The following is a 12,356-nucleotide window of genomic DNA, read 5'->3' as shown; positions in this document are numbered from 1 at the left end:
ATGTTAGATATAAAGAAATAAACTACAATTTGACTAAGGAATGTGTACAGGTTTACGTTGGGAATGGTGAAATTCCCTCCACTCTACTTTTACGTGGGCCACTTAATTATCAGATTCCTATGTGAATGATATTTAAAAAAAGAGTTCCAAATTAGTTCACAATGTTTTAGAAGATGCATGTGCTCACAAAGCTATTTGGGAACTGGAGTGGCTGTTCAGGCAAGGCAACAGCACCTTTCTTAAGCTCCTCTTCATTTGAGAATTTAGAGAAATTATCAGTAGCTGCTGATTTCAGCAGCACACATTCATCCCTCTTTTCTCATCCTTCCCATGTGGAAATGGAACCAAATTTTACAGCATGGTTTCCAAGTAAAAACTGGAATTGTGGGGATAGACTGCAGAACTTGGATTGGAAAGCCACAGTGCTGCTCTACCAGCAATCAGAATACTATGACTAAAATGCAGCTATCAGGAAGAAATGACAGATTATCATTGAGACTGACTAAAAAGTTAAAATATTCAAGTTCTGAGCAATAAGCATTTCACGAGGACATGTAGAAATCATGCCATTGCTGGATCACTATTTATAATATAGGCAAAACAAAATTTATTTATGTATTTATTCATTCAGTAAATTTATATCCCGCCCTTCCTCCCAGAAGGAGCCCAGGGTGGCAAACAAAAGCACTTAAAACAGTTTGAACCATCATAAAAACAGACCTTAAAATATATTAAAACAAAAACGCCCTTAAAAACATATTAAAACAAAACATCTTTAAAACATTTTTTAAAAAGCTTTAAAAACATCTTTTAAAGAAAGGTTTAAAAACATCTTAAAAAGCAATTCCAACACAGATGCAGACTGGGATAAGGTCTCTGCTTAAAAGGCTTGTTGAAAGAGGAAGGTTTTCAGTAGGCACCAAAAAGATAACAGAGATGGCGCCTCTTTGATATTTAAGGGGAGGGAATTCCAAAGGGAAAATGCCAAAACACTTAAGGTCCGCTTCCTATGTTGTGCGGAAAGGGCCTCCTGATAAGATGGTATCTGCAGGAGGCCCTCACCTGCAGAGCATAGTGGTCTGTTGGGTATATAAGGGGTAAGATGGTCTTTCAGGTATCCTGGTCCCAACCTGTATAGGGCTTTGTACACTAAAACTAGAAGCTTGAACTTAACTAATAGGTAGCCAGTGCAATTCTTTCAACAGTGGGGTAACATGTTGGCAATATCCTGCCCCAGTGAGCAGTCTCACAGCCCTGGGCTCCTGTTGGGAGGAAGGGCACATATAAATAACAATAACAATAATAATAATAATTTTGCACCAGCTGCAGCTTCCGGACCATTCTCAAGGGTAGCCCCATGTACAGCACATTACAGTAGCACCCCGCTTTACAGAGGTTCGCTTTACAGTGTTCGCTAATACAGTGGTCTCAATTAGATGCAATTAGACTAAAGCCCCATTCATATGGCACTTGTTCTGCTTTTAAGGCAGGTTTCAGGCATCGCATGCCATTCAATGGGTTCTGCTTTACAGCAGTTTTCGCTTTACAGCGGGAGTCCAGAACGTAACCCACTGTATGAGTGGGGTCCTACTGTACAGTAATCCAGCCTGGAGGTTACCAGTGTATGGACAACAGTGGCCACACCCTAGGTCCATTCGATCAAACTCCCTCAACAAGCTTTAATCAGCCAAGAAGGGCAAGAGTCAAGAGGACACGTTGTTGGCTGCATCGTTGAAAGCTGAATATGTGTATAATATATACTGATAAGTGTATAAGTAACTAACCTCTGCAACATTTGGTGCTTGTGTGTGACTCTTGGATGTGATCGATCAAATGAGACAGAAAGTGTTAACAAGGCATGAGAAGTATTTATGTGAAGTGCTGGAAAAAGTTAGTAGAGTCTCCCATACACACCACAACCACACCTGATTCTGTTTTCATGCTGGCATTCAGATAACAGGACACTTCATACCAGTGTTTCTGAAAGCTCTCTTGATCCCAACAATTTGACCCAGCTGTTATGGGTCAAGTTCAGGGAAAATGGATGAATGTTCCACTCTCAGTTAAAGGAAGAATGCATATCAGAAAAGTTTTTGCTCTGTTCCATAAAAGGAGGAGGAGGACAACAACTTTCTTTGATGCCTTCCTCTGGAATATCATTTCACAATAAATTTGCCAGTCTTTGATGCCTAACACCTAATAGTATTTTGCAATGTCAGCTAATTATTATAAATTATGTGCTCAGAAATATTATGGTGGAATTAAAGTTTCAATAAAATTGACTGACAATGCAAATGTATCTGTCTCACAACAACCTAGTGTTTTTTGAGCCAAGTTTCATTGCCCCTGAAAATAGTATTTTGGTTACAATTTAAGTTAAAAGTTATGTGCTGGTTTTCCATCTGTGTGGGCTCCTCAAGGATCCTCCAAGGGTAGGGCATTCTTCATATATACTGTATGTGACTTTTATAAAAACAAATTAATATCATCCAGCTGCTGGAACAACAAAAATCTCCAAGGGGGATTTTACCTACTGAATTAATGAACCAATTAGTTTAGTCATCCAAATTCCCACCTTCTAATCAAGCCTACTTCACGATTTTCACCTATTGAGAACCATCACTATCTTTTTCCAGTATTGGGCTCTGCTTGGACCCTGATTGGAAAGTGTAGGAGCCACAATGTGGTAAATGTGCCTCCTCTCAGGTAGTGGATGCTACTCATCTGGTGGGTGACGCCAACACTGATGCACCTACTAAAGCACACCACCACCAGAGCTCCTGACTCTTCATGTCCTCCTCTTTCTCCTTGAACTGCAACTGTTAAGCAGAAAAGCAAGATCACCCACGCACAAAAAGTGAGTCAGTTTTAAACTCGCCCTCCCCAAAAGCAATTTTGCCCCAGCCCCCAGTGTCAGCAAATGACACTTGCAATGAATAATTGGTGACCCAATTATGATTTGAGCTTAAGGGGTTCCACCATCACTAAAAGGAACAAGGATTTTTGACCACTTTCCTTCACTTCACCACTACCCTAGTCAAATAGATTTGGGCATCTCCTGCCTATATACAAGAATCCTAAAAGTAATATGGTGAGAGTTAACTGAAGCCAGCAATTCCCTAATACAGACAGATCCCATTAAACCTTCAGGAAGGAGATGGCAATCAATTCAGCTTATCCATTTTAAAACTAAGGAAACAAAGCCATATAAATTTTAGGTGGAATGTCATCCATAAGCACCATACATTGACAAGGCTAATGGGAGGGAGGGAAAGCCATCAAAATTCCTCAAAGATCGCCTGTTCAGTTGCCTAGACTCTCTTTATAAAAACATTGCTGACTTAGAAAATCATTCCCCAGAGCTATATACAGTAGCTCCTGTATGTTGTGACCTGTCATGAAGACACAGACATGAAAGATTAGCAACGAGAGGCCAACAGGAGTGCAAGGGCTGGGGCTTCCTTGTCTGCAGACATGCCAACACATTCTTCACCCCTTTAGTAAGACAGCTGAAAGGCATCTTGCTTTCATTGTTTCCTGCAGTCACTTTGTCTTTCTGTTCCACATCTGACAGTGCACCCAGCTCTAGCCACAAACATTTTCTGCTAGAGGAATGGGACTTGTTAAGGCAGGTTTTTAAAGTAACATCTGTTTTACAGTAGCCAGCAGTGCTTGTCTAGTCAATATGCATTTTCTAAGAACCATTTCAATACAATTAGTCATATTTGGTGGGCGCACATTTATGTGTATGTGTGTAACACACACACACACACACACACATATATACAGACAGGCAGGCACATGTATCACATATACACACACACCACACACTTCAGTAAAGCTCAGAGGAGATTATGTACAGCTTACATTAGCAGTTTAGCTCTTTTATGCAGGTCCCAGGCTATGGTCTGAAGGCACATAAGGCCAGCTCCCTGCAGGGTCAGGTCTGGTCAGTGCCTGGATGGGAGGCCACCTTGGTCTCCCACCTAGGTCTGGGAGAAGACAGAATGCTAAATTAATGCCTAGATTAGTAATGTTTCATATCAAACCACGTGCTCTGTTTCAGATGTGTAAGCCACCTTGGGCTTCAATCATGACGAGAAAGGCAGGGTATAAATGTAATAAATAAATAATTTAAATAAATAAATAAACTTGCACCAGTTTTACTCTAGGTCTGGGAGAAGACAGAATGTTACATTAATGCCCAGATTTGTAATATTTGGTATCAAACCACGTGCTCTGTTTCAGATGTCAGTAAAAATTTGGATCTTGATGAACGTGTGAACCTGCATCCGTTTTTGTTTCATGTATGTGTTGCATCACAAAGATGTATGATAACAATTAGGATAGATAGGAATACAATTTACTGAACAGAAATTCAATCAAAAGCATATGTACACTGGACCTTAAATAGGTTTAACAGAGCTTTTTTCCCCTCCTGTGAAAAGTCACAACCCTCAAACCTGTCCCCACACATTATCTTGAGGAAGATGCAGGTAAGGAAATACAGGCTGCTCCACTGGGGAGGGGGGTCAGTACTTCCCTCTTGACTGTCTCACCAGAATACATAACTCTCCCACCTTCTTCAGACTCAGTGGATGAGTTCCCAATAATAACCCTATCCCATCCACAACTTAGAAGTCAGCATTTGCAGAATTAGACAAGGGCATTCTTCAGGGAGGTTGGATCAATTGCACTATATGCCTTGCCACTCTACATAAGGCCTCAGGTGGCCTAAGCTCATTGCTAAGACAACATCTTCTCAAGTTCAGCCAGCAGGGCCACTGTCCAAGGTCCTGACCTGCCTAGAAACACCTGTCTCAACTTGTATTTATCTGTTTCTTCCTTCCCCTTCCCCTGTGAGTCCCAAGCTACAGGAGAACAGGATAGAAAGTGAAGAGGCTAGGGAGTTTAATAGAGAATTCTCAACTGACTTACAAAAATACAATCCTCAGGATTCTTTTTTAGGAAGCCATGATAAATGAACTATAATTTTTAAAAACCCTCTACTTTTTAGATATGCTCTGAGAGAAATAGCATATGGGAAAAAAGCTTGAGACCAAGACGATGGAAGGTGAGACAAAAATAATTACATACAAAATTTAAACCCTAGACTGTTGTCCATTGCTCTTCCTGAATTTCTGCCACGTGTGAATCTAGCACATTTTCAACATTACATTTAACAGCTGTATTTTAAGGCAGTGAGTTTGGCCAGTGAGGTCTTCAAAAAGGAAGACTGAAAACTGTCCTGAATTGGAAATGAGATCCCATGACAGCAGGGAATTTGGAGTCTTCCAGGCAAGAACTCTAGATGAAAGTTCAAGAAGTTCACATTTTACATCTTTTCAATTTAATATTTTTTAAAGTACTGCATTTTAACATGGAACAATTTCACTATTAAATACCTATAATGCAAGCTTTTTATGAATTATACCTAAGCTATACTAGGCAGTTTGAATTAGTCTATCAACACAAATACACATTCATAAACACACATACCCATGCATGCATATCTACACACATATTTCCTGTACTGAAGTATTTATAATGGTCCTGCGTAAAATCTTCTCAATAAAATTTATGGAAGGAGTTTCTAGAAAACACATTGATATATATTGTATGCAGACAGTTAGCCTACATTATTAATTTTTTGGGGGGGGGAAATTATTATTCTCTGGTAAGTGGGTATGCAACATACATTTTTCAGTATCAATTCTTGTGTTAATGCACAGCAACATTCGGTACAAATACTGTTTTTCAAAAAAGAGTTTTATTTTCAGCATGAGACTGTAAAAGGAAGCAGTGCAACACTACACTCTGTATGGAATTCTCCAAAAGAAGCTTGGTATTTCCCAAATGCTATATAGATAGAGTACGTAGCATCATGTGAGTTGCCTAGAGAAGAACTGTGGGACAGATTTAGTGGTCATTTTGAAAGGGAAGCTACAATTAAAAAGTCCAGCATAATCCTAGCTATGGGCAGTAAGAGTCTAGAAAAAGAACTTTTGGGGGATTTGTGTCTGCATGTAAAAATTAAATAAAGCATGTACCAGAACATCAAATAAGTTCTAATGAAATATTTTGTTCCTTGGGATGTATTTTGAAGAAAAAAATTACTTTAACAACAATAAATTTAATAAAAGCTGTTAAGCTTGCAGAGTTCTGAGCATTCCTCTGAACAATTCATGCCCTCAGTGCCTAGCATCATAACTTTAATTTAATACTGTAAGACTTTTATTGCTATTACAATAAAATATTCATTTATTGGACTACTTTTAAAAATTCTCAGATGATTAAATAAAAAGTTACATGCATTTGTTTTCCATTTTCCACTAACAATATGTGTTGTATCCAGTTGGCACCCTTGCACAAGCTCAAATCCTTTGCTCCAGCAGATGTGCCTACTAACAGAAGGGAGAGAAAATCTGATTTTTGTCAATTTCCCCTTCTTTTCTAGTCCCCAGCTCTCCCTGAAAATTTGCTCTGGAGGGTTGGGAGACTCTCTAGAATAAGGTGGAAGGTGGGGATGAATCAGCAAAAACCATCTCCCCACTGCCACTTTCACTAGTGGATGCCTCTGCTGGAATACAGTTCCAAGGAGCACCAACTTATTAAGTCCATAAAAGCAGGACTACAGCTGAACGTCAAAAAGATTAAAGTAATGACAACAGAAGATTTATGTAACTTTAAAGTTGACAACGAGGACATTCGACTTGTCAAGGTTTATCAATACTTTGGCACAGTCATTAACCAAAATGGAGACAATAGTCAAGAAATTAGAAGAAGGCTAGGACTGGGGAGGGCAGTCATGAGAGAACTAGAAAAGGTCCTAAAATGCAAAGATGTATCATTGAAGACTAAAGTCAGGATCATTCAGACCATGGTATTCCTGATCTCTGTGTATGGATGTGAAAACTGGACAGTGAAAAAAGTGGATAAAAGAAAAATCAACTCATTTGAAATGTGTTGGAGGAGAGCTTTGCACATACCATGGACTGCGAAAAAAACTAATAATTGGGTGTTAGAAGAAATTAAACCAGAACTATCACTAGAAGCTAAAATGATGAAACTGAGGTTATAATTTGGACACATAAAGAGCAGACATGATTCACTAGAAAAGACAATAATGCTGGGAAAAACAGAAAGGAGTAGAAAATTAGGAAGTCCAAACAAGAGATGGATTGATTTCATAGAAGAAGCCACAGACCTGAACTTGCAAGATCTGAACAGGGTGGTTTATGACAGATGCTATTGGAAGTTGCTGATTCATAGGGTCGCCATAAGTCATAATCGACATGAAGGCATATAGCAACAAAACTTCAACTAAGTAGAAAGTACCTTATTTATATGGCCTTCATAGTTTATACCAGGTGTTTGTAGAAGCCATGTGTCTTCATGCTGAAAAATTACTTTATTTGGCTGAAAAATATGAAAACATACAAACCGCAAAATTCAGGCTTATTTATATACCAATGACAGCAATAGCTGTCCTATTTTACTTTACAACCAGCTATTAATTTGCCCTTAATTTAAGTTTTAGGCCAGGGACAGGAAACCAGTGGCACTCCAGATATTGTTGCACTCAAGTTCCCATCAGCCCCAGCTAGCATGGCCAATGGTCAGAGATAATGCGAGTTGTAGTCTAACTACATCTGGAATCCACAAGTTCCCTATCTCTGCTTTAACCTCTACATTTAAAGGAGTTTTTTTTAAAAAAAACTTTAATTGTAATTTTTCCCCAAAGGAATAATATAAGTAAACCATGGAGGAAGATATTTTTCATCAGTACCCCCCCTTTAGTTCCCTTTGTGCCCCTGAATAACTGCTCCGCTGGGTCTGGCAACCCTCCAGAGCAGTGTAGAAGTGATGCTACAGGAGAAAGACAAAGCAGGCAAAACATTCTCTTCCTCCCCTTTCCACCAGCAGGAGTCTCCTAAGCAGAACTTGACTCAGGGGATGCTGTTGTCAGTTGCAGTATAACTACAACTGAACATTCTCATCAATTAAGACAGATTTTCATAGAATTAACAATAACTAATTACAGAAATTAAGTCCTTCCAAAAAAGTTATGTAATGATTTGTTTTAATAAGAAATAAACATAAATCACCTATCAATAAATGAGTCCAATTGTGTCAATCCATGAGGAACATTAATTTATACATCAAAGTTAAATTCCATGCCCTTGTGTATCGCTGAACAAGCAGAAGTGGTCTATTGCTTGTCCAGAGCAAATTCAATGCGCTGCCAACCAAATCCTTCTGAGGCGAGTCTGTAAGACCTTCATAAAATACGGAAGTTTTTTTTTAAGTTGCAAATATTCTGTAGTATTATACAGTGACACAGGTATGTACAACAGAAATCACCAAGTGCTATTTCCAGGCAATGTATGCTACTAAGACCCAACTTACATTATTATATTATTCTTCATGCTTTTTTTAAAAAAGCATGCTAAACTAGCCACTTTTAATTTGAAGAAAAAGCAGCCGTGGAGCCCTAATGTGGAATGTACTGTCAGTCTGAACCAGGAGCCCATACCAGTTGGATTGAAAATTGCCTTCCTTGGCTTTTATTTTCCTCAAAGGTGCTGCTTATAGTAACCACAGATGGGGAATTTTCCAAGACTGTAATGCCTACACACACAAAAATTAGAGGGACACTCTGTCCTTTACCCACACTTGATAGTGAACACGGCATTTTAAGGCAACTGCAACATGTTCAAATGGTAAGTAATCCACATGTGATCTTGAGTTTGTACCAAGTTAAAACTACCAGGGAATCAAATTCCCATCTTTGTGGCTGTTGTGAAACTAGCAACCTTTTACTTGATGTAATTAAAGTTCTAATGTTTGTATGTTCATTTGTCAATCCTTTCCATTATCCTTTTGTCAATCATTTCCAGCAATAGCAGTTTGGCATGTTAAGGTCATCTCTGCGTTTGTGACATTTCATTTCCCTGCATTTTGTTATTAAAAAGTATTGCATATCATTTTTAAAAAATAAACTGAACTATTTAATCATTTATTTTTAAAAGCATTTGCATTAGTAAAAGCTTAATAGTTAAATAACAGGATTTTGAAAAATCAACAATAATTCTCAAAAGGAAATACTTTCAAAGGGTGCCATTTAACACTGTGTATTTATGGGGGGTGAAAACGTACAGCAATCATATCCCTATGACAACACTAGAGATTATTTGTATAACTGGAAAGTTCTAATCTATTTCTTATATAATAATATCCATTGGCCATTGTGAGCATTTCATTATCATGGAAATTAAAGACAACACAAAGAAATTAATGTTTTTAAGAGAGACCTAGCACGGTCCATTAAACTCTTACTTTTATTATCTGTATAAATGTAATAAGATACTTCCCCCCTTCCTGTAATATATATATGCACATTTCTGAATAATAGGAATAAGACTTTCCATAAATTACATACAAAAGCTTTGAGGGCAAGCCACTAGCTCAGCACAACACTCTTCATATTTCCATATAAATGTGCACTGTGTACTTTTTCTTTTCTCCATTGTCACATGCCCCATAAAGCAAAACAATTTATCCCAGTAGCTGTTGACTCTTGCTCATTTGTACATCATGGCTATGGTGGGGATTTTTGTCATTATCATCAGTAAGGGGCAACAGCATTTGGCCCCCAAAAAGGGACAGCAGTTGGCTGCAAGTCAGGAAATGTATTTGGACTACTATCGTCTATGATTTGGAAAGAGAAAAGCAAACTAAAAAGAATGAGGAAATCACAATGCCCAGATCAGACTAAGGGCTACATATGTGTGGCAACAGACTTCCATGCACATATCCCTAACTGGATAGGAAATCACATGAATAAAAGTAATATGCCCATGTCATTTCCCAACCTGATCCAGCAACCTGGGACTGTACACGCATTTCCCTTTTTCCAAGAAGAGAAATGTAAGGCTGTATTTAGGTCTCCCTTACTGTCCCTTCCCTGCCAAACAGGTGATTGGTATGATTGCAAGTTATTTTACAGGGATGTGTATAACCCCTGCTGCTGTGCAGGCACCTAATTAGTTCACTGCCCACACTGTCATATTAAAGTTCCTGATTATTTGATGCTGGATCTTTGGAATTTTAAATATATGTCCTGCTTTGATTTAAACAGAGACATGTTCTTTGTGACACAATACTTTTTTCTCATGAAATCAGACTTTTAATGGTCTCTTTGCAGTAGCTCTGACCACAAAGCATCACTGTTTAGTTCATTAACCAAGGAATGCACAGTGGAACGCACAAAACTGGTGTGCTCACCCTTGTCTTTTCAAAAAGCAGTAATCTGTCTATTTCCATGTTATCTGCAGGACAGAAATATTTCATTTCTATACTGTTCAATCTTCGACATTTCAGCAGAGATTTAACTTGTCCCATTCCTTTTTGTTTGCCGTCATTCTGAAAAATACTTTGGGGCTATCACACAATGCCTTGTATAAGGGGGAATAAAGATTCTGACTCTATGATTTCTATCTGGGAAGACAGAAGCCTTCCCTCTGGGCACTAGGGCTAGAGCTGGTGTCAGGAATAGAGGAAGAGGAGACGCAGCAGAACCAGGGGCCTGGGAAGCAGCAGTGTAGCACTCTCTTGAGGCATAGGCCTTGGCAGGGGCCCTAGCACATGGGGACTGGGACCTTTTTCAGCCCAAGGATCACATTCAGCATAACCTTCCAGGAGCCAGAAGTAGGAATAGGCTAGTTTCTACACACACTCACATACCCCTCTCTATCCCCCATACAGGTAAACAAGAGTCATTGCCGGAGTTCAAGGACACATTCCAGTCAGGCAAAAACAGTCAAGGAGGATGTGAAGCAAGGCCAGTGAGGGATATGGCCTATGAAAAGAGGGGGCACTGAGGAAGAGGTGTGGCCTGCTGAGAATCCCAAGGGTCAGATAGAAAGGAAGGGTATCATTTGCCCCCCAGGTCTGAGGTTCCCTATTCTTGACCTACAATATAATACAAATGACAATTCTTCTTGCTGAACAGAAATTAGAATACACTGATGAACTCTATAAAAGAGATGCAAGGATGACAGATTCATTCACGGAGGAACCGTATAATGAAGAACCAGAAATCTTAGAATGTGAGGTGAAAGCTGCTCTTAAAATACTTGGAAGAAACAAATCACCAGGAACAGATGGCATACCAATAGAGTTGCTACAAGTTATTGAGACTGAATCTCTCCAAATTTTGACAAAAAAATTGTCAAGAAATATGGAAAACTAACAATGGCCCACAGACTGGAAGCATTCAATATGGATTCCCAATTCCAAAGAAAGGGAATCCCAGGGAATGCAGTAATTATCGAACTATTGCCTTAATATCCCATGCAAGTAAAGTAATGCTCAAGATTCTACAACAAAGGCTCTTGCCATATATGGAGCGAGAAGTGCCAGACATCCAAGCTGGATTTAGAAAGGGAAGAGGCACCAGAGATCATATCGTAAACATACGTTGGATAATGGAACGGATCAAGGAATTTCAGAAGAAAATCACCCTGTGCTTTATAGATTACAGCAAAGCCTTTGACTGTGTAGATCATGAAAAACCATGGAATGCTTTAAAAGAAATGGGGATGCCACAGCATCTGATTGTCCTGATGCGCAACCTATACTCTGGACAAGAGGCTACTGTAAGGACAGAATATGGAGAAACCGATTGGTTCCCCATCGGAAAGGGTGTGAGACAGGGGTGTATTTTATCAACCTATTTGTTTAATCTGTACGCAGAACATATCATACGGAAAGCCGGATTGGACCAAGATGAAGGTGTGAAAATTGGAGGGAGAAATATCAATAATTTAAGATATTCAGATGACACCATACTCTTAGCAGATACCAGTAATGATCTGAAACGAATGCTGATGAAAGTTAAAGAGGAAAGCACAAAAGCAAGACTAGAGCTGAACGTCAAAAAAACTGAAGTAATGACAACAGAAGATTTATGCAACTTAAAAGTTGACAATGAGGACATTGAACTTGTCAAGGATTATCAATACCTCGGCACAGTCATTAACCAAAATGGAGACAATAGTCAAGAAATTAGAAGAAGGCTAAGACTGGGGAGGGCCGCTATGAGAGAACTAAAAAAGGTCCTCAAATGCAAAGATGTATCACTGAACACCAAAGTCAGGATCATTCAGACCATGGTATTCCCGATGTCTATGTATGGATGTGAAAGTTGGACAGTGAAAAAAGCGGATAAGAGAAAAATCAACTCATTTGAAATGTGGTGTTGGAGGAGAGCTTTGCGCATACCATGGACTGCAAAAAAGACAAATAATTGGGTATTAGAACAAATTAAACCAGAACTATCACTAGAAGCTAAA

The 12,356-nt window shown here is 39.0% G+C and overlaps 1 protein-coding gene across 3 annotated transcripts in view; it reads right to left on the bottom strand.

Moving 5' to 3' along the window:
- Nucleotides 1-12,356, bottom strand: part of NCKAP5 (NCK associated protein 5) — a 969,055-nt gene that overhangs the window by 698,630 nt on the left and 258,069 nt on the right. For all 3 annotated transcript variants that reach the window (XM_061608949.1, XM_061608950.1, XM_061608951.1), the window contains exon 6: nt 7,339-7,419. In XM_061608949.1, the coding sequence (XP_061464933.1) occupies nt 7,339-7,419 (81 nt within the window). The remainder of the gene's footprint in view (nt 1-7,338; nt 7,420-12,356) is intronic.

This window comes from Rhineura floridana, chromosome 2 (genome assembly GCF_030035675.1).
Source record: "Rhineura floridana isolate rRhiFlo1 chromosome 2, rRhiFlo1.hap2, whole genome shotgun sequence".
Classification (NCBI taxonomy): Eukaryota; Metazoa; Chordata; class Lepidosauria; order Squamata; family Rhineuridae; genus Rhineura; species Rhineura floridana.
Note: the sequence above shows the minus strand (reverse complement) of the source record. Positions and strands in the feature narration are given on the sequence as shown.